The 23,719-nt window shown below is 43.7% G+C and overlaps 1 protein-coding gene across 2 annotated transcripts in view; it reads left to right on the forward strand.

Moving 5' to 3' along the window:
• The window catches only part of AP-1sigma (AP-1 complex subunit sigma-2), a 32,070-nt gene extending 19,909 nt beyond the window's left edge, over positions 1-12,161 (forward strand). The window contains exon 5 of one of the 2 annotated variants that reach the window (XM_050187340.2): positions 7,310-12,161. In XM_050187340.2, the coding sequence (XP_050043297.1) occupies positions 7,310-7,354 (45 nt within the window). In that variant the 3' untranslated portion in view covers positions 7,355-12,161. Of the gene's footprint in view, positions 1-722; positions 5,050-7,309 lie in introns of those variants that run through there. The other variant, XM_050187342.3, reaches the window with a different exon arrangement.
• The last annotated feature ends 11,558 nt before the right edge of the window (positions 12,162-23,719 follow it).

Consider the following 23,719-nt stretch of genomic DNA (forward strand, 5'->3'; position numbering starts at 1 on the left):
TTGTTTATTGAAATAAGTTAAAATAAGGAAGGAAAATGGGAGGGAAGGAAATTGCTGCTGACTGCTCTGTAATTGTCTGGCCCAGTCTGCTGGCATCTGAACAGGGGTCAGCAGTGGGCATGGAAGGGGGGGGGGGGGGAGTAAAAGGACAGGGAGAAAGGATAGAATAAACAAGAGAACTATTTAAATGTACACAACTTGTGAGCCGAGAAGCTAGTGCTTGGTAAAACACCTCAGGGTTTTTAAATATAAGCTGGAAGGCTTTCCTTTTTCTCTTTTAACTATGAGCTATTCTAAGGAGCCACGGTGGGCTCCATTTTGATGGCTCATGCTACAGTGACTTGGGCAGGAGGTTCTTCTTGCTTTTGCAAGTTTGTCGTTGCATCCCCAAAGCTTCAGACCTTGGAACAGTGATAAAAATTTAGCATCTTTGCCGGGAGGTTGGGCTACAGGGCATCTATTCCTCTACCAAACGACCTAATGCTGACACTAACCACTCGTGGCTTTTTACTTCTGAACAGAGGTTGTACTCATTTTTGCATGTCGAGAAACGTTTTCCCTTCTGCTAGCGTTTGTTCAGTGTGTAATGCATTTGTAGCTCGCAAATCTTTTTGAACTTGCATAACAGCAAAAAAGAAAAAAAAAAAAAACAAGCCTGCTTTGTCATTTTTTTTTTGTTCTTTCCTCCTTTTCTTGTTTTTTCCCCTACCCATTTTTTAAAGGACGAAATGCTTGAGACTGGCGTGCAAGACTAACCATCGTGTCTGCCTGACCTGCACGTCCCATTCTCCCTTCCTGCGTAGTTGGAGCTTGCTTTTGTGCCCATGCTGAATAACGGATTCCCCCCCCCTCATCCTTACACCTTTCATTTGTTTTCTGTGCTACTTGAGCAGAGTTCAAATTTTTTTGCCTCTGCCAAGCAAACTTGTATTGCAGTCTGAGAAGCTGGAACACAATTCTCGAACCAGTGGCGTGGTGGCACAAAGGATTTTGGTTCGTGACTAATATAATAAGACCTTTGGCGCTCCGAAGCTGTAAATTGGCCTTGGAGAAACTCATTTAAATCAAACGGCATTTCAGGTGTCACTATGCGATGGTGCTGCTGTGGTTGAGGAACTGCAGAAGAGGCATGTTACATTCTTCTAAAGTGTGTGCGTGTCTTTGGCTTTGGTAACGCTTTGATACCAGTGTTCTCAGCATTTCAGGGAAGCTGTAATGTTAAAGCTTGTGGCCATAGTCGACATGATATTCCTATTGAAAAGCCAGTATGCCCCTCAACCTCCACATTGAACGGTGTAATGTGATCCTGTATATTTGTATTTTCTCATATGATCATGCGAGATTATTTGGCCTAGAGGATAAATGGCATGTTAGTGTTCTTAATAGTGGCAGTGTCAAATGTTATATAATGGTAATGCTTTCTTGTTTGGCACTGTATTTTTGTTCTGAATGCTGTAGCATTTATGCCAACTTCTTCTGTGATAAGGTTATTGGCTTATAGGTTTGGGATAATGCATGTGGCATTCATAGAGGCATTTGAAGTGGAGGTTAGGTGAAAATAAGAAAGCAAGAAGAGTGCTGTAAGACCAGAGACATGTTTCTTAAAGCTAAATAAGTCGTGCATAAATAACAGTGCTTCTCTTGCTGCTCAAGGAATGTTTGAAAATGAAGTGTTATGAATTGTAATTAAAGAGAGCACTTATCACCAAAAGTTATCTTAATCTTAGCTGTGAGGACCTTGGAGAAGAATCTTGGTTCTGTTCTTGCAAATGTTAAGGTGGGAAGAAGCTTTTATTTCTCACAGCTTTATGGCTTTGATGGTGCACAAAAATTTTTCCCACTGTGAACGTGCACAACTTGGAATGAAGAGATGCAGCTATGTCTTTAGTGCATAGTTCTTACGGTGGGCCTTATAATCTCATATTTCATTTTTTAAATACCTGTTTGTTTGAGCTCTTGTGGTTGTGCCTACATCCTTCCACAATATAATATTGTGGGGCACGTAAGTGCTGGTGAGAATGCCCTGGCGTCCAGCAACTCGCTCATGCTATTGGCTGCATTTGCATGTACACGTCATCTGTCTGGGCTTGCACTTGTGCCTCTTATTTCTTGTGTGTTTAAACGGCACAAGCGTTTAGTAAAATTGGAACACTAATATCTGCAAGAAATCGGATTTAAAGAATAAATCAAATGCTGAAGATTTCTTCGCCTTACGCACCCTCACTTTAAGCACCATATTGAACAAAATGGAGATGTATCTTGCAATGCCTGTAACACCTTTCACCACGAAAAGTCTGGCAAGTGGGCAGCTTGTGAGTGAGAAACAAGGGAAGGAGGGTAAGCATGCGCAAACTCATACGACAATGGCAGTAATAGAACGAATGATTTTCTTGCTGTGTCATTGCTATCAGCATTTACAGCAGGAGCAGGAAAATAGGTATGTGGCTGCAAACATGAAAGCACGTGTGTGCGCAGATATGTACGCTGACGATCTCGTCGGAAGCTGTTGTCATGCGTCTTGGCGAATCCTTTTGTGGTCGGGTGTATATGGCCTATCGCAAAAAAAAAGTGAAGACCATGTAGCCATTGCTGGCAATGGCCAACTAGCCCAAAGTTTATTGAAATAAGCTGCACAAGCTCGCATTCTCAATAAATACAATTTATCATAAGCTTTCATGCATTTTTTGCAAAGTTGTGAATGTAGTTGGTTACAATTTGTCAACATCCCTCTGCAGTTCCTCAACCATAGTAGTAGGCTGCCACATTTCATTTTCGCCATTTGAGTCATTTGTGTTGTTTACATGCCAGAGCATTTCTTTTTTGTCATCAGTCATAGAATTTTGTGTTTGCCTTCCTTATTGTCCAAATGCACTAGTTGTCAAGCGCAGCAAATTAACTTTTATGCAAATATGCTAATGCAATTAAATTGGGTTTTTGTATATGGGGGCCATAGTGTTGATTGCAGCAGTAGTTATGTCAGTTTATGTGTAGCAGTACTTCATGTATACTTCACTTATTCTTTTTTTAGTCTTTAGGCTGTGTAAATGTATGCACAGATTTATGCATAACTTTAGTATGAAAATTCCCTTTCTTTTGCTTTTGTGTGAAACTGTTCTGTGGTTGATGAGTCTGCTTTTTCTTTTTTCGCCACAGTCTTCTAAGTATTCTCATTTCTGGCATAGTACTGGGTTTGCCCCCTAACGTTACAATGTGAATGCCGCACTAACCAACTAAATTTCTTGGTTAAAGGCTTTGGCCCATGCCCATATTGTTTATAACTGCCATTCTTAGCACTTATATTTTCCTCATTAAAATTATGGGACACATGTTCTTTCTTTATATTTATCATGTGAAGCAATCAAGCTGAAATATGTTTGATCTTACTTGTGACACATACGTGGCTGTGTTTCAGTGGATTACACATGCATTTCAGCATACCAGATGCTTCATGTTGGAGCTATGTACATGGAAGTGCTTAGTGTCATTATGTGCCTGTTATTTTTCTCTGGTAGTGTAACAGTTTAGCGGAACCTTTCAGGAAGTTGAGAGTAGGTGTTCATTGTACGTTCTGAATGTTTTACTTCTAGAGATGTGGCAATTTTTTTCCGGGCTCTCTTTCTTTAACATGACGCACTTTTTCGATTATAAATTGGTGTGTGGAAAAAACTTTTGTTGTGTAACTTTGTGTAAAAACAGTATTTCTTCTTTGAATATTCCTTGTAATATTTATTGCGAGGCTACATATGGGAACAAAACACTAAACTTGTCAGGACCTTACACCATTAGACATAAGAGGAAGTTATGCTAGGAGTGTTGTTAACTTGGTGGGTGGCTCGCAGCTTTCGCAACTATGGGAAAATACTCTTAGTGCTGTTTTGGTGGGATGGTGGGATAATATTGGTGGGATGTGGGAGGTTGGTGGGCTTTTCTGCACGTTACTTGATCCTGTTATTCATATTTCTTCATAGAATTACTGTTGCACAGACGCTGGCACTTAGTAATGCGCAGGAACTGTGTACAGAATGCACTTTTCATGCTTCATTTAGTTAGCACATTGTCATGTTTAAAAAGCAAGCTGTTATGTAGTGCTTGTGACAATCATTATAACAGTGAAACAAACAGTTCCGGGAAGCATGGAAATTATTTGCTGGTGCTATATAAATGTGCAGATTACTCTAGAATGTTGCTGAACACAATCGCTGCATGCAGCAGTACTTTGAGATAGCACAATCATCGGTAAGGTAATAAAAATAATTTTCTTGCACTGAGTAATAGGGGTGTTATGCATGCTTACTATATGCGAGCACACTTTAATCACGCATGGTGCTAATGTATCTAACTTGTTGCTCGTGGTCATTAACTCGTAATCATTTTTGAAGTTAACATATTCTTAAAGATGCTGATAAACATTTATACTGTTGCATGAGTGGCGTGAAGAGTCTGTCATTCCATTTTGTCTTCTGTTACATTACATAATGCTTCACTTCATAGTTTTAGCATATGTGCATTGTGCACTTGTGAGTTAGCATTTATTTATAGCCTTTGCTAATGTGATCCGGTGCTGAATATTTACATTTATTGAGAATGAGTACTATCTAATCTATGAAATGCACCTCTGCCTTGTGGATGGCCAGGTTATATTCTCTTTATAATGATAGTTTATTAGCTTGAATATATGGAGTAAATTCAAAAAATTATGATTTTGTACAATGTGAAGTATTTTTGTTGAAATCTTTGGCGTGACCATTGAATGCTGCTCAAGGCATGTCTGCTAAGGTTTAAAGGTATTTTGCAGAGACGTTTGTTGTTGTTGTCTATAAACATGATATACAGGTTTAATGTACTGTGTGCATATGTTGTGTCTGTAGCACACTTTAGGTGTTCAGCATACTGCACTTGGTGATCCTTCTGTTGCACCCTCTGAAAATCATTGTTATAGTGGATCAGTTTGAATAGTTAAATAGTGCACATTGTGTGTTGTGTGCCGAGTTATCGTGTTCTGTCAGTGTTTTGCATACTGCTTAATAAACTCTTGAAGTGGTGAATAAACCCATGTCTGCTGCCAGTTTCTTGTAGGACTCTGTATCACTGCCATTGCTGATATCATTATTGTTCATTCCATTTGGTTGCTTGCCGTCCAAGCACACCACCCCCAGTTCTATCTGCATGACTAAATTATATGTGTGTACTTATAATACACGCATACATACAAAAATAAAAGAAAGGGTGGGGGGGGGTGCTTTGTGGTGAAGGGCAGAGTACCTGTTTGTTTTGTTGATGACTCCATAGGATGTCAAGTTCAGAGGCTCAGAGATGACTTTGTAATAAACTAACACGACAAAGAAAAGCAGTCTGGTGCGTTCTTTATTGGGTCTTGTTACATCCAGCAAGGAAAACTGTTTTCAGCAGCATTTACTATCTACAGTTGCAGCAAGCACTTGTAGGTGGTTGTCATGATAGATGGGATGCTATATTTTACCTCACCAGCTGCATGCGGCGCTGCAAAAGCTGCTGCATGTGGCGCTGCTGCATGCGGCGCTGCAAAAGCTGCTGATTGCATCAGCCAATCTCTAGCAAGAACATCAAAGTTTCACCTGTTTATTGCCTTCTGCTAATCTCTGCTTACATGATGCTAGCCACGTGAAAGGATTAGGGACCAACTGTGCACAGTAGAAAAGATGTGCTATCTCGTAGACATGCGACTTGTTGTCATTCTTGACTGGCGGTCATGACTCATGTTTCACTGCACTGGATGGGGTTCCAGGAAAGATGGGTAAAATTCAGGAAATCAACGAAATGGTAGTGGGAATAAAATATGTCTCAGTCTTCAGGCTTTGAGTTGGCACTGCACAGACTTGAGGTAGTAGCCAAGAAAGGTCAACTCTAAGCGTATCCGCAGAGTTGTACTATAATTTTTTAATAAGATCTGTTTCTACATGCATGGAACGTGCATGAAGTGTAGTCCTGAGCTGAAGCAATCATTGTGGAAATTAAGGTCCATGTTGTCAGGGTATGTGTTTGTATCACATGCACCTTTCACTGTCTTGCAGTTTCACTAGCAGTTAATAACACAGCTGTATGTGGACTTTGAGGTAGTGGCTCATTGTGCTCTGGAAAGCAAAAAAATAGCAACAGCAGCTGTACTGCTCAAGGATCTTCAAGTTATTTGGTACCTATCAAAACTCACACCAACATTGACGCCAATCATGCTAGTACTTACGTGGGGACATTCTTTGTGGTTATATGGCTAAATGGGTAGGGGTAGTTGGTTTTGCAAACTCTTAGTTGGCACAGGTTGTCATATTTACCTGAGGCTTATCATGCTTAATAATGCTAAGTCATCAAAAAGCTTGGTTTGCATTGGGCTTTTTGGTATGTTGCTTTTGTCCGTGTCTTGTGGCATGTTCTTATCAGAGAGGCCTTGAGGTTGTTATCTAATCGTCAAAGTTGTATTTCAAATTGTAAATAGAAGGACCCAGCTGTCATTGCTTTGTGCCTTCCAGACACCTCTAGCAAAGTGGCTCGCCATTTTCTGCATGTGTGAAAGTTACTAAATGGGGTGCGGGGAGCGTGGGAGGTGTCTAACAGGGCTAAGCCCCGGCCTCCTTCGGCACACGATCATCCATTGTGTAGACATGTTGCAATGAGCGACGTCATGAGGATGCAGTGGCCCTGCAATCCCACGCCTTGCAGGCAAAAATAATTCCTACAAGCTCCACTGACATAAATTTTTTTCAGAAAGGAAGGTAGATGTGTCCAGGCTTTCACAGGTTACTTGGAAAAAATTATTTTTCATAGTGGTAAACAAAGAAGAGCAGAAGTGTCAACATTGTCGTCTGCTCTTTTTGCCTGCACTCTGAATTTTTTACGTATGTGGAGCTTGCTTATAAGCAGCATGTGCTGATTTCAGGGGGTCATGCTCATCTATCTCTCCTCGGCAGCATGTTGATGGGTGATTCTCACTTTCATTCTGGCCATGCATTGACAAGCCTTTGGTGCTTATCAGTGCCTTGATTGAGGCTTGATAAACAACTATTGTGGATGTATCTCTGTGGCTTGTGGTACGGCATTGTGTGTTTGCTGTACAACATCTTTGTGTTTGTGTGTGTGTTGTCACCACTTGTTTAACCTTCCCTGCTGAGGGTGTGCTTCTCTGGCTGGCCTCCTTACCCTGCTCCTCTCATCGTTGCTTCTTTCTCTCTTTCTGGTGTTGTCCTGAGTGCCCTTGTGGCATGTGGAGTGTTGCCGGGAAACTAACGGTGGCCTCCTTTTTTTTTTTTTCTTTGTCTTTCCCCCCGACCTTCTGTAGGAAGAAACTCCGCAAGGGTTTTTTGAGGATCACGGACTCGGTTAGGGCACAACCGTGGGGCTCCGGCCTTCTGCCGATCGGCCGGGGCTTACGGGCAACTTCTAACAAAGAACGCTCTAATCTGTCCACCCCCTAAAGAAACCGTTGTGCATTCCACTCCAAGCAGTATGTGTTCTCTTGCTGTCTTGAGCGAGTCATTTTTTCTTCTTTTTTATATTGAGATGATGTGGGGAGTAAGGAAATGGTGTGCACACCACTGGCTTGATCCATTTTTTAACATACTTTTTGCTCCTCCCCTCTCGTCTTTTTAATTGATTGCTTTTTTCTTTTTTTAGTTTAATTGTGGGTCTGGCTATCACTTGTCTGCTGTTGATACTACGACACTGATTGCTGCTGCTCAAGATTTGGTACTCTGTTGTGGCCCTGAAGAGCCTCTTGATGTTCAGTGTCGGTAGTTCTTACTGGCTCAGCCATTCTCACAGGTATCACTATTTTTGTGGCACAATGACAGTGTGAAAGTGAGCTGACTGCCTTGTAGCAGTAGGAAAATACCACTGCACAGTGATGTGAGTGTTGTGAAATGTTGACTTAACCTATTTAATTTGGTAGTAGTTAGCTGTTTTGCTCTACCAGCAGTGCAGTGTAAGTGTGTGGCAGGTTGTGTTTTCTGGCATTGGAGTGTTTTCAAAAGAAGTAACTTTGCTTGATTAAGGCCGAATTTTTTGCTGAAAGTTTATCTGGCAGCTTTTTAAAATGGTCATGTGATTGGGGCTGCCCATAATATACAGTTCCCTAATGACAGTGTGAAGATGTTCTTATTTAGTGTGGTTAAGAGTGTTCTGGTAAGGCCAGGCATGATCTGCTCAAAGCATGTGGAACATTGATCTGGAAAACAGTGTCTAAGCTTGTTTAGTGCTTACGTTGTTGCACATACTGCTGCACAATGGCATCATAAGTACTCTGATTGTGGATGGTCCACACAGCATGACAGTTGAAGCCTGCTGTCTGGAGCATAGCTTTGTGCGCAGGCACGAATTAAGTATGACCACATGCTTTGCACGGACCTTGAATGGCAGGCAGCTACATGTTTGAGCAGATGGTTTGGCAGCTGGTATATAGATTAGAAGTGATTTCCTTTTTTTGGCGTGACATTAATTTCTTTATTCAAGTAAAATTTTGACTGACGATTTCCCTGCAAGTTGGTATGTAGTTGTGCACCTATACTTGCCATGTTCAACTTGTTGTCGAACCTGAAGATAATGTCAGCGTTGCACCAAGTTTGTGAGTCATTGTGTTTAAGTTTTCTTATAATGGTTTATGAGGCTTAGCCTCAGTGGAAAAAGCTTACGACCGAGGCATATTTCCATCCATTTTTAATGAACCATAGTTTCTTGCTTAATAAATATTAGGGACTGTTGTGAATCAGAAAGGCATTGAGTTGCTTTCGAGTGCTGGCTTTAAGAGCGGTTTTCTGGGTTTGGATGGTACAGCGGATTTTATTGTGAATTTCTAGTTCCATTCATGCACGTATGATTTCTTTACGTGACTGCCGAGTCATCAAAGTGTGTCTACAAAGCATTAGTGTGAAGGTGTCATAGGCCACAAGTTGTACCTCAACGGTAGGCATGTCATTTTCAAATGATTCAAAAGTCTGTGTTCAAGGTTCATGTTTTACATGAGAGTGTGGAGCTATGGTTTTTGCTTCTCTTTTGGTGTTTCATTCATGACAAGTCAGAGCAACTCCTCTGCAAGGTTGTTTTCAAAGGTTCAAAGCTCTAAAGCTTTTTGTTTTATTAGCATGGTTATTATTGAGGAACTGAGGCAGTTGGTTTAGGGGATCAGTAGCTCATAATCTTAGCAGCACATAACACAGTGGTAAGAGATCGGGGCCTGCAGGAATGGCTGCAAGTGAGAAATGCATGTGAAAGTAACAAGCCATGCCAGATACATCCTCAAGGTGATAATAGAAGCGAAGGCTAGCTTTGCAGCAAGGCTTTCTTTATTTCTAGGTATAGTCTTGATGAAGCTATAGTCTGGGTTGCCTCTTTGTTTGGAGTTAAGTGCATGGAGTACGAGTAAAGTGTTGGAATTCAGAGTAGTGGAAACATGCATGCACATCAATCAGGTCCGGTGCTCAGGTTAATGCTGGTACTTGAAATAACAGTATTACATCCATGCAATGCAGCACTGATTACAAGTAGAGTTGATTATACACCTGTCCTTATTTGGACCTCTCCTTATTTGGATCAACATGATTGGGAAGCTTTCAGGTTGAATGAGCTCAGACTGAGGCATTCCTTATTTTGCTTGAACACTGCAGTATCATTTTCATAAAACAGTAGAGTGAAGTGCATTTCCTGGCTTTTACGTTGCGCCTGTGCAAATGTGCACACTGTGACTTGCTGTCTTCTTTGACTTTTTAGTGTTCAGTGATTTCCTGCACATTTTACTTGTTACCTTCGACTGGTTGTGCAATTTTATACAAGTGCTGCATAGTGAGCTTCGTCAATTTGAGAAGAGTTTACAAGGTTCCTGCTTGTCATGAATCAGCCCAAAATGTGTGGACATTTTTTTGATTGTGGGAAAGGGTAGGAAGCATTGTCATTTGTGATATCTTCAAGCCCTAGGTACTACTTTATGGGGTTCATATTACTGTGATCTCATCATTTTAAGGGTAAAACAAAAGTACTTCTTTCTTTGGTAGCGTTGTCACCAGGTGTGTTGCTGCTTTCTTAGCACAAACCTCTGCACCAAGAGCTACAGGGGTGACTCCTTATTGAGTCTTGTGCTCGTCTTCAAATGAAGTCAGATGACGCCGAAAGAAGTCAAATGCTTGACAGGTGACTGCACATTCACCTTTGTGTGCATCTTATAGTGCACTCTTATAGCGCAGCTATATCATGTTCCTTCTTTTTTTTTTGTTCTTGCACAGGCAGCTTTTATTGAGCTGAACCGCCCTTTACGGTGGGTGCAGTTTAATTTACTTATGCATGCCACTCTTTAAAAGATGCAACTGGTTCTGTGTGCTGCACTATAAACTTCGAATTTCTTTATTGATTACTGAGACCCCCAAGGCTGGAGATATTGACTCTGTTGCATCTGCTTTGGAGTGTAAGGTCAGCACAAATTCGTTTCTGTGTTGAAAGTTGAACAAGTCTTCACAGATGACTAAATGTGCCCAAATAAATTGTTTGAGAAGTCATTTCCTTTCTTTCGTTTATGAGAAAAATGAGAGACCCCTAGCGTTTTCCTTTGTTATGTTCTTTTTTGGATTGTTGAGCATGTGCTAGGCTGTATGCACAGTAGAGTCATAAGAAGCATTTGCCAGTTTCAAGAAATGCGTATGAGTTTTGAGTAACCCTCACAGAGGCTTATGTCACTGGTTAGATAAAATGTGATAGTTATGGCCATAACATAAACTCTGCCTTAAAGCTGCATTTTTTTGTTTGCACTTTACAGCATGTATGGTGGTCCTTTGCATATACTTTTGTTTAGTGTGCCAGAAATGAGCTGCAGTTATGTGTAGTGTCAGTGTGTGAACAGTCCTCAATTGATGTTAACTGTATGTAGTTATTGTAACCAAGTGTTGCAGGTTGTTTTGACTACTTACTACATTTTGCCAGTGCGCATTATTGGCACTGGAGAGTACTGTTTATTTGAAGAAACGAGCAAACTTTTGCTTGCCATGTTCTGGGGCAGCTGAAATGTAATACGTTCCTACACAGGTATCGTGGCTGGTTTGGCATTCAAAGCAATTCACACTGTAAAAAAAAAGAAAATGGTGTGCTGTGAACAGTGAGGCGTGTTAAGCATTGCTGTGAGCCCAGAAATTGATTAGCATTAAGCTATTAAGGCACATAATGTGTTGATTAACCTTTGCCTGGAAGTTTGCATGACATTTATCCCAATTGAAGCCTTTTCATTGTGCCGTTGCTTGTCCAGAGGGGCATATACCAAATATCCTCTTATGGTAAGTGTTTTCTTGCCAGCATGTTCAGTGTTTTACATCACGTGAGGCTTGTCGACCTGCTTATCCTGGAGGGTATAGGATGAGAGAAAGCGTAAATATCATTTCAATTGCCCTTTTGCGAGCTTTCTCTCAAAACCAGCTTGTAACCAAGATATAGTGAAGTGCATGGCTTGCCCTAGTGATAAAAGGAAAATGTAACTGACCAAATGGGTTCAATCCTTTTCCATGCTGCCAGACATAGGCATGATGTTGACTGGCTAGCCACTTGTATGCTAGGTATGGGCATACTGCTCCAGAAACAAAGGGAAGCTGATTTGTTGTTCCTGTACAACTTTCTGCCACCAGATAAGTCAGCATACTGGTGTGTATTGTCTGGGAGATTGGTGACTACATCCGCGCACTGCTGAAAGCAGGCATAAATAATCTGTTGAAAGGCAAGTTGTGCAGGTCACGCTGACACACTGCCTGTTGCAAGAATCATCGGCAGACCAACTACCTGCTTCTGTACTTCATTTTTGTCCATTGCATAACTGTTGGCTCAGCAGTGTCGCATGCCTTTCATCCCATGGCTGGACTTTGTCCATGCTTTCCTTCAGTACTTCTGCTGTCTGTCCATGGTGGTCAACCTCAATAAGGCTTGAGCGGATTGCTTGTGTGCTTTGTTGATACCTGCTGCTTATGATCTTTTTGTTGGAATGCCACTGTACTTGTTGCATAGCGGTGGAAACAGAGGTAATCTGTTGCTTGTATTGTGGGCCCCTGTTATTTTTCTTCTTAAATGTATTTCAATGAATCGCTGTGTGAGATTGGTCAAATTGGCATCTGCTACATCAGGCGGCTGTGCTGTAAACAAAGCAGAATAAAACGTACCTACAAACATGCCACCTTTTTCTCAAGAGCCGTTAGCAAGCTTGGTGCCATGTGCACAGAACACGTGCATGACTACCATCATCACTAGTTTCCCTCAAGGTGCTGGAGTGTTCTGCAGGCATGCATACTTGCACAACTAATCTAGTCTGCAAGTTCACAAGGGAACACACATTGCTTGGATTGGTTGACACGTACATGGTTGATTGCTTCATAGTGCTTATTTCACTGTAGAGTCCCTGCCGAGTCCGTACGCTGTGAACTAGCTGTCCTTAGTTTGCCTTCAACCAACCTCACCCTGAACACTGCATACCCTTTCCCTGTTTGAATTGTTGCTCATATTTCCTTATGTTTTCTTCCTTGCTGTGACCTTGTGCTCCTTGTCGCCAAAGAAGCCTCAATTGTATTCCATACAGCATCTTTTTTTGCAGGATGCTAAGTGGCGCTCTGCGATTTCTGCGATGCGCTCAGGCCATGGACTGGCACCGCCTTTCATGCCAGCTCATGATGATAGGCCAGTGGTAAATGGAGAGGTACAGTAGACTGGGAGGCCTCTGTCCCCGTACGGCAAACAGCACAGATTAAGTGCTGCTGCGCATGTGGTAAGGTGTTTAGTGTCGCTGTGTGCAATGGTTTTGTAGTGCGTATTGTGCGCTCTGTACCATTACCGGATTCCCAGTCTGCCGTGCTCTCTCCTGTGTTCCTCTTTCACTCAAATTGCAATGACATCTACTGTATCATTTTGGGCAGTGCCCCACCCCGCTTTCAAGGCAAACTTCTCCCATGGAGTTTAAATAATGGGTTTTAGAACCATTACTTCTGGCAGTGAGAATATCAAAGACTGAATGAATCACACAGACAGGGCTGAGGAGCAACGAAGGTACATGTATCTTACTTAGATAGTATCTTAAAAGACTCTTTGCGTATCTTGTATTTGTATCACGATACATTCGTCAAGACAGCTATCAGTATCTGTACTTTTCAGACATCAGTTGAGGCAACGTGTATCTTATAAGATATCAGATACAAGGTACATGTTCTGCTAAATACTGGAAGACACCCAAAGTCACTGAAGCCTAGCAAATAATGGTAATTGAATAAATTATTGCGGTAGATGGCAATTTTATGTTAGTTCATTTTTTTTAATAACCACACATGAAAAGAAACAAATAATTGCAACACATACCATGCAGAAATGCCACACTTGACAACTTCAATGACTGGAGATCTTGGCTGTCTCTATTGATAAAACAGTGATGTGCGATGCTAGTATGTCTAAAACAAGGAACAGGGGATACTAAAACTGAAAGCGATCGTCATTCATTAGAGGGAGTGTATGATCAATTGGCTTAGCTTTAAAACAATATATGGCAAGTTCTACTTTGCACATCGCGGGCTTCTTGACTATGATCTTGCATTATTAGAAAGTAAGAGAATAGAGATAAAACTATAATTTTTGCTCACCAATCTTTGTAGCCGTGACAGGCACCACAATTTGCACAGTTATTGCCCGTGTGTACGGGCATTCTAGAAATGGCACACTCGAACCCTTGCTTGCGTTGTTGGAACTCCTTTTGTATCCTCTAGCTTTGGGTACGCAACAACCTAAAGCTGCCTAATACATACTACTAATCAATAAAATATCACCAGTTCACTTTTTATTTATTTACTTTAGGGGCCATGTATTCGCTGAATGCAGCATGCCTTTGTGTGAGAAACTGCGTGTGGCGTCACCTTTGTTAAGTAAGAACAGAATTTAAAATATCCACAGTGCCGGAACAGCAATGCATGTCGCTATGGATTCGAGTACTGCACACTGCGAACGCATCTCCAGGAACGGTAAGTATACCAGCACAAGAGCCCATAATGGAATTCGAATCCTCAAAAGCAGCCGCTAAACGCAAGAAACCTTTAATCGCATTTCCTTACTGGCCGCGATAAGGCGGTTGCAGCTGTGGCAGGTATAGTGTGTGCCATATTCTAGTACAGCCTCTGCAAGTGTCCCCTTGCGCCACCATGGTGTTCAAAGTAATGTGATTTAACAAAAAAAAAATACTTGTTGACAGGTTATTCTCCATAACTTGCAAAGGATTGGTTAGAACTTCACTATCTGAAGTGATCTCTGGATACCATGAGTGTGAAGAATGTGGCTGCCGCCATGATTAGCCAGCAGCCTGAAAGGCTCTACAGGGGAATGCGGAGCCCGCTCTCACTCATTACGTAGCTCCACGACACTAGTCGGCTTTTACTTTTCTCTGAACCACAGGTGAATTCATTTATACCAGATAGTCTTGGACATGGTAGCTAACGGACTCGTTTACCCCTGGATAAATGAATACTTCGACATGCTGACAAAACATAAATAGTAGTTCCTGAACAATTCACACGCTATGGATGGACAATCACCATCATCAAATTTTCTCTGCGTTGAGAGACTCGATGCTCTCTCATGAAAAAACCAAGGAGCACTACAGTAACGCTAGTATGGTTGCCAAATGCTGGTGATGAGCGAGATCTGGAATTCTTGCGAGCCAATTATCCTTGTTTTTTTTTCTAAGCTACTAGCATGGCTAATCACAATCGGCATGTTCGATTGAGTATCACCTATTGCTTCTTCGTCTGAATGGAACAAGGTAAGCAAGATGCACATTTTGCGAGACCACCCACTACAAGCGGCATGCACAGCCCTGCCTCGAAGAATTTTCACCGAAATTTACACACACTTTGAACATTTGTGCATATCATGCACGCCATTGTCACTGAAGCGTGTTTACTACTGCCAAAAAGAAAAGAACTTGCAGCGTGAATTTATTGTTTAAAGTGAAAACTATTTGCTTTTCGCCCCACTTGGCGTTTGGTTTGAAATGTAAGCTCTTTCCGCAGTGCATAGGGATGCCCAACTTAACTGGGGCATAGAGTATGTGCTATTGGGTATGTGGCAGCGGGTGTATGGCACTGGCTATGTGCCCGAATAGGCAGCTAAAGTCCACTGCGCACGTGCACACTGAAGATGTGCCCGAATAGACAGATCGGGTCTCTGGGTATGTTCAGTAGGCTATGTGCACGAATTGACAAGCAGAACAAGAGGTAAGCAGTAAAGACTATGGAGAAGTGAAGATAATGCTGGCAACACAAGCACGTGAGTATGGAGAAAAAGGGGAAGTGAACAAAATGGGAGTAGCGCGTGCATCGAGCAAGCGTTGCAATGCGCATGCGCGTTGTTAACTGGCATGTCTCGAGGTGGGGAATCTGCCCTCTGTATCTGCCAGTGGTTTAAGTCTGATTTCTTGTACGCCTCAAAAGAAAGTGTACAAGAGTCAGGCGTGCAAGTCTTATTGGGCTTGAATATTGGGCTTGAATGGCAGTGCCTGACACGCATCGAGATTCTGTGACCTACATGTTTCCACCATAGTTGGATAGATATGATGGAAGTGCACCCTTTGAAACGGGATATAGCTCACTACTTTTTCCTTTCTTCTGCGCCTATGTTCGGTCTTTATAGACCCACGGTTTGTGTTAACAAATTAACAAATCATTGATCTTGAAAACTCTTCCCTGCTTTTGTGCCACAAATTTTGTAGTCGCATTTTACTAGTTTACACCGCAGGCTTTCCTTTACTATCCAGTTCAGTTTGTTTTCCTTAACGATTAAGCGATTTACCTCGGGCAGGGTTGCTACATCCTCGTTGACTTTTGGATGGATACTGTGATGTGCTAACCAAATATGCTCCATGGTTAGCAATCTATCCGCACACGCTACGCAAGTATCGTTGTCGGCAAGTCTCCTGCAACATCTTTTCCCAGACACCCTGGCTTCGCTTCGAACAGCAGAGCGCTGCCCTTTGAATGAGCGCAATACATTTCTGGTCTGATTTCATTCTTAGCTGTTTTATATACTTACGTCGCTGGCTTCTCCATTGTTCCAACACAGTATGCCGTTCTTGCCTCTGTAACGTTATGTTTAGTCCTCTTTTCCTTGTCACTGTCTCTGCCGTTAACTTAAAATTTACTCGTTAGTTTCCGTGTTCTTTTTCACCACTTTCAGTCAACATTTTTACTGTGTAAATGTAGAATTGATTTACAATATTGCCTAGAGGGAAATCCAGCGCCAGCGTTCGAGTTTTATAACCAGGCTGTGTTTTTCATTCTGGTTAAGATTCGTTCCACTGAAAAAATTTTCCGGTACTGCTCTGGAACGAAAAAAAAAAAAAAAACATAGCTGGCTTTCCCGTAATCAAGAGTAGATGTAAGCATGAAATGGCAACCGGCAAAGTAGATTGGTTGGAGATGATGCTAGCCACAATCTTAAAATGGGTGTAGTTCATGTTCACAACGGCACACCCCACCACACCGCATCACGTCACACTGCACTGGTCCACATGCACGCTGCTCAGCTAGAAGAAGAAAACCAATTGAAGGTGGCACGACAGAGCGCATTGCCCAGCTAGAAGAAAATTGCATGAAGGTGGTGCCATCTCTCGAGGCGACGCAAAGCCTGCGCCGTGGAACTTGCCGAAAGATAATGAAATATATGGTGCCTTGTATGTGCCTTTTGAACGTCGCTATTGGAAATGACAAAACTTCAGCGTACTAGAAGTTGCAGCTTGAGTGGTATTGGGAACAAACAATAGGAAGAACTCGCAAGCAATATGTTTTGTAACTTGTTTGGGCAGTAACTATAGCGTATGTAATGTGGTCCCACACGAAGGGTTGGGGGCCAGAGACCGCAGTTTCTCAAAGAGGCCCTGAACCACCCCTCAGGCTTGGTAAAATAACATAGTCTGTGGGTAGCATATGCTGCTGTCGACATCTCCGCCATGTTTTGATGTCGTACGCGGTGCGTGGAGCTCGCAAGCGGATTGCCAAGTCGCCTTTCTCTGAGACGCTCTCTTTTCAAAGAAGGCCCTGTCATCACTCTCTTCTAGGCGCACTATTTCGTCATTCCCTTACACGGCTGCTATTGGCCGATAGCTGACGTCAAGCTGCGGTCGGCTACATGGCGCAGATACCGCGGCCTCCGTGGGGTGCCGCTACGAGTCCACTGGCTAAGCGCACTGCAGCTCGGTGAGGACAACCGCGTTTGGCTTATGCTTAGCGCGTCGTAAAGGCAGCAATCGTGGTGCCTACGTTAACGCCCAAATTAAATTTGAACTGCGCGCCACGGTAACATTTAGAAGGCGGAGCGTTGTGGGTACGCCCCACTGCCTTCGCAGTGCAAGGGATTGTAGGAGCAACGGGGACACAGCGGCGGCCGTGTTTGAGTACCAATAACTCCGCTTCTGCTGAACGCATTGAAGTACTTTTTGCGCAAAGTACTTCTCAAATACGCCATTTCACTTCAAATGCCTTTATCCTCTTCGATATAAAGTGGTTCAGGGCGCCTTCAAGTTTTGACTGTTTGTCCGGATCTTTTCGTTTGAGTTCCCGCTTGACAGCTCTGGCTTTTGGCTCAAGGTCACATAAAGGCCGCCGACAACGGGAGCTCAAAGCGTTTCATGCTATAAAACAGTGATCCGTAACGGTTCACAACAGTTTTGGTTTGCATGCAAAATATTCGAAGCAGAGTAGCGATAAAAACATATTTATTGTCCTGAATAATGATGAATTCTGAGATCATGCTCAGTGCTTTGAGTCAAGGCACTGAGCGTGATCTCAAGTAGCACGGCATCGAGTCCTCTCGCTGAAATGCGAGACAGCTGTTCCGATAAAACTATCCTAAACCAACGGTAAAACTTCGATAAGAAAGCGTTGTAACCGTAGAAAACGAAACAATAAGCTCTTCAGCGCGCAAGCTCTTGGATTTTGCTTGCTACGACGACGACGCCAATCTGCTAGCGCACCGAGCGGTAGGCTTAGATTAGTGGAGCGCTCGATCAGCTATCGCTCGCACTGTCCCTGCATGAGATACGTTCTAATGCTGACGTTGCCTGGCGTCGGTTGTTTCGGATTGCGGACTTTCCCGTTGAACCGAAACGAACATATTTCGGTTTCGCTCCGAAAGAAAATGAAAGTTTTCAGTTACGTTTTCGTTCCGGTCAAAAATATATTTTTTCGTTCCGTTCCGGAACTGTTTCTAATGTATACCGGCGCTGTGCCTCCTTGGGAACACCGCTATGTGGGCGTGTGAGGCTTGCCCTAAAACGCGGTCGTGTCTGCGCAGATAAAGCTCTTTAAAAAATAGGTTATGTTTAAAACATGGTGACCCCGACGTGTTCTCTGCTCCGCAATCACTTCTGGCGCATGCAGCTTGCAAAAGCATAGCCTTAGAGATCGGTTTCCTTTACCGAGAGGCAGCCGTCGTTCGGGTGTGGACTTAGGCACCGCCCATAACATCTTCATGAAACAATTGGCTATTTCGCCCGAACGAAATGTTGGAAGCAATAGCAAAAAGGTTTAACGCTGCGCATGAACTCCTCGGAGGGTGTTCTAACTACATGTGGATGCGATGTTGGCGCTGCTGCAGGGCAGGAGGAACAGCGCCGCCCGGCAGCTACCAGGCGTCTCACAACGCCGGTGTAAGGGACCTTACGCTGCCGTGATGAGCGCCGCCAGTGTATTGCAGGTTTCATCTTGATTGCGCAACGTCGTTATCCAGGTGCGCAATTTGTGCGTCTTGGCTTTCCGAGAACGATATGCCGATCCCAAATCGCCATATACCGATATTCCCATGCATTACCGTGCATACAACAGCGGCACAGCGGCAGTTTTCCCTCTAGGTAATATTGTAAGAAACACTTATGTATATGGGGTACCGAAAAGGTCAGTGGTGATTAAGCAGTAAATGCTAGAGAAATGCGTTAGCACGAAATCGCACTTCATTGAGGTCGTGGATCCATGATTGAAGCTTAGTTCACCACATTGCAAAGTGAATTATTCAGGAGCTCACTCGACGCACGTTCTGTCTCTTCGAGGAGCGAAGTGCAACCGTCTGCGGTTCGGCGCAGACCACCGTGACGTGACTGGCTTCACACACATGCACTTTTTTCTATTTTGACACTCCTCATGCTAACGCATTAATACCTTAACCGTGACAGATGGTGCCACCGTTCTGTAGGTTGCAATGGAATCGATAAGCTTTTGTGTGGCGTCGCCTGCGGCTACGCCACACAATCGGTAACTAATGCCCCCAGACGTAGTATTAAGCCAAACGTTATGCAAAAGGATACATATGTGCGCAATTTAAGCATACATGAGGCAGCGGTTTGTTGGAATCTCATGTATGTACATACACTATGGTGCTCCTATTTACGTAACACTCGCCGCAAGCTTTGTACGTGAGCAGGCTCAACAGGCCCATGAAGAAATATTGAACAGAAATTGCAGCAACGAAAGGTGGCTCAACATTTCTTCCTGACCTGTACACTGTTGTCCTTGCAGTGTGGCATAAAACTTCGGCAAAACTTACAGAACTATCACATGGGAGTTATTACTTCTATGGCTCTTTCCGTAGCCCACGCATCTACAGCGATTGCTAATTGACATGTGGTGGGTGCATTTCTGCGTGTGTGAGTCCTGCAGGTTTTCCGTGTATCTTAACATTGAGCGCTGCTAAACGCGGTGCCCACTTATACTAATTATACGGCATACTTATACTAGTTATATAGCCGACGGTAAGCATGCAGCAGTCCTTATTATTTATATAACAACGTAAGTATGCAGCTATCTGGCGAGCTGGCAGATAGCTGCATACGACGGGCTGGCACTGGCTTTCGAGATACATCATCACTTTTGTCACTGTTCAGAGCAACAGTACCGGCGTAGAAACTATGGTCACAATCAAAGCCACCTTGGACATTTCCGTCACTGAAAGAATTACTCTTGATATAGGCAGCATGTACAAGAAAGCTGACTTGGCGCATCTTGTAGCTGTACAACTTGCACTTTGGCATTTGTTTACAAGACACAGTGGGAAAATAAAAATATATACAGACAGCTCCTGTGCGGAGGGATATTAAGCTCGTTCGTCCCAGAACTTCCTCATTAGCGAATGTAGGAACTGTTACTTCTGCGTTCGACGACATCGAAACTCCATGACATTTTGAAGGAGTAAACTTTACCTGAAACAACAGAAGCTAGACATAGTGTCATTTCCAATCAGCGCTTGAAATCGTCATGAAAGCAGGGGCAGCCTATGAAAACGGAGAAATCACTCACAGCATTGCAGCAGTGGAAGATGTAGCAGCGCAGGTCTCAGTATAGGATATCAGTGCGTGCCCAGTCACGTCGGATTACACGTCAACGAGAACACAAGCCGACGGACTCGCCAAAAAGTGCCTGAACGAAAGAAGTCATTGTGTGATTCCGCTAAGGTTGGTATTCACAATACTATAAGACAAGTGTCTTTCCGCTGTTCTATCGACGGCGAAACAACTCTTGTATGAAGTTGATCCACATGAGCAGTTCAACGTAGCAGCAGAACTTCCTCGATTCATAGAGACATTGCTTCACAGGCTTTGACTGGAAATGACGTTACTAGTAGTTTTCTGCACAAGCTATGCCGCTCCATTGAAGAGTTGGTTGGTTGATTGATCAGAAGTGATGGGGCGCAATCGAAAGCAGAGTATAGGCCATCAATCGCGCGGTAATGAAAAAGTGGACTAAATATATTTTGTAAAAACAAGAAGATAATAAAAGGATGCTACTAGTAGATATTAGTAAACAATCATAAATAAGGGATAAATAAGGCACCACAGCAATTCTCGGCTTCGACCTCGAAAGCGCGTTCGATAGAATCGCGCACTCGGCGATCTTACGCCAGATATCGCGGCAAAACCTAGGTGTACGCACGCACGTACAACTACGTAAAATAGTTCTTGACAGACAGGCGAGCTGTTTTAGTGGCACGGGACCTCCAGCTAGAAGAGCAAACGCAGGGGAGCACCGGCACCCCGCAGGGCTCCGTCATCTCGCCCACGCTCTTCAATCTGGTCATGATGGGGCTAGCAGAAAAGCTACAAGAACTCAAAGACGTCCAGCACACCATATACGCCGACGACATAACCCTCTGGGTGCACGAAAGCAGCGACGGTCACATCGAAACGGCACTGCAACTAGCAATTAAGACAATAGAGGAATACCTTGTGGGTACGCGGTTACGATGTTCGCCGAAAAAGTCGGAACTGCTACGCTACCGCCCCACGCGGAGCGGCAGACCACCCGGGTGTGGTCGGAATGCGGTGACGACCAGGCGAGGATACGAAGAGATCAAACTACGCACAAGAAACGGAGCAACCGTCCCGATAGTGCAGAGAATTAGGGTCCTCGGCATGTTAATCGAGGCCAACGGCGTCAACGGCGAAACGATGACTAAATTAAAGCACAAGACGGCTAACGCCATGAGAATTCTCAAGAGGGTCACCAGTAGAAGAAACGGAATGAGGGAGGCGAGTCTCACACGACTCGTACACTCTTTCTTCATGTGCCATTTCATTTTTCATTTCATTTCATTTTATTTCCTTAAAGGCCCCATTGAAGGGGTATTACATAAGGGGTGGGTACGTACATACATAAAAAAATTGAAGGCCATATTTTTATTACAGGGTGAGATAATTAGTTACGGTATTTAAAAATGTGCTAGGACAGGTTATGACTGTGATTTCGTTGGAAAGGCCGTTCCAGTCTGTTGCTGCACGAAAAAAGAATGAAGACGAAAAAGTGACAGTGCGTGTACGTGGGCGCGCGACTTGTTGCGGGTGACCGGTGCGGCTGGATATGCGTGCCGGGGGGACAATGTATGGTGTTTTGCCAAGTGAGCTGTAAAAGAACTTGTGAAAAAGACAAAGACTAGCAATGCGGCGGCGAGATGCAAGCAATGATAAGCCAGATTCTGTTTTTAGTGCCGATATACTGATGTTGTAGGAGTACCTAGAATGAATAAATCTTGCAGCTAGATTTTGAAGCGATTCCAGTTGATTGATGAGATATACTTGATGAGGGTTCCAAATGGGGGATGCATATTCTAATTTCGCCCTGACGAGAGACTAATAGGCTAGTAATTTTACATGTTGGGGGGCGTGGCGCAAGTGGCGTTTTAAAAACCCGAGTGTTTTGTTAGCAGATGAAATGATGTTCATAATGTGCGTTTCCCAGGTTAAATCACTACAAAGGGTTACTCCGAGATATTTGTAGGAAGGAACTAATTCAAGGTTGACGTCAGCAATTTGGTACGAGAAAACAAGTGGATTTCTGCGGCGGTGGAAGGAGACAGTCTTGCATTTGTTAGGGTTTAGTTCCATTAGCCAAAGGTTACACCATTCCTGTACACTTCGCAGGTCGTTTTGAAGGGACGTGTTATCTGAAACGCTGTTAATTTTACGATAAATTACACAATCGTCTGCAAACATACGGATGTTAGAAGATACATGCATTGGTAGGTCATTAATGTAAATTAGAAATAGTAGTGGACCAAGGACTGACCCTTGGGGTACGCCTGAGGTTACAGGGGTAGAGTTAGATGCTTGATTGTTGACAAAGACTGATTGTGAACGGTTACTTAAGAATTCTTTAATCCATGCTAAGATATTGGTATTCAGATGTAATGCGACAAATTTAGTAGTAGACGTTCATGAGGAACTTTGTCAAAAGCTTTGGCGAAATCTAGGAAGATGGCGTCAGTCTGGAAGTTAGAGTCAAGGTTTACATGCAGGTCGTGAACGAACATAGCTAGCTGCGTTTCGCAGGAAAAACCTTTCCTGAAGTCATGCTGCGCAGGATGAAAAAAATGGTTGGCATCAAGGAAGTCCATGATATGTGTGTAGATGATATGTTCAAGGATTTTGCAGGGTACAATGGTTAATGAGATGGGGCGATAATTTAATGGGGAGTGTTTGCGTACGTCGCGGCATTCCACAACTGGTACAAGGGAGAAGCAGCCACGATCAACGTCCTCATCCGCAGGGTGTACAAGATAGCACTGGGTCTACCTGAGTCCACCAGCACGCACCGCTTGCTCCAGCTCGGGCTTCACAACACGCTTAGCGAAATCGCCGAGGCGCAGCGCACTTCACAACTAGAGAGATTAGCGGCACGAGAGCGGGACGCCAGATCATGGAAAGTGTCGGCAGCATCCGTTACCACGCACAACAAGGCCAGAAAGTCGCCGTTCCGGACGCGATCAGACAAACGCTAAGAGTCGATCCGATTCCACGGAACGTCCACCCGGAACACAACTGAGATGGACATCGCCATCATCATCTTCCTCAGCATTGAACTGAGGAAGAAGAGTTGCCAGGGCCAGAGCTCTCCTACACGCCCACGGAGACGAAACGGGGACACGGTTTGTTGACGCCGTGGAATACGCAGAACGCTCGCGATTCGCGGTTGCGGTCGTCAATTCGAGTGGCAAAACGCGCATAACGGCAAGTGTAGCGTGCGATTGCGCAGAAGAAGCGGAGGAAGCGGTGGTGGCACTCACCCTCACGGATCCGACGTGCACCACGGTTCTCTGCGACTCGCGACAAGCGGTCAGAAACTTCGCCAAAGGATGGATCTCACGGGGAGCGGCCCGGGTCCTGAGCAATCGACAAGTCCAGCGGGAGGTAGATTTTCAAACCGGAATCCAGTTGTTCCCGGCC

The sequence above is a fragment of the Dermacentor andersoni genome, chromosome 2 (genome assembly GCF_023375885.2).
Source record: "Dermacentor andersoni chromosome 2, qqDerAnde1_hic_scaffold, whole genome shotgun sequence".
Taxonomy (NCBI): Eukaryota; Metazoa; Arthropoda; class Arachnida; order Ixodida; family Ixodidae; genus Dermacentor; species Dermacentor andersoni.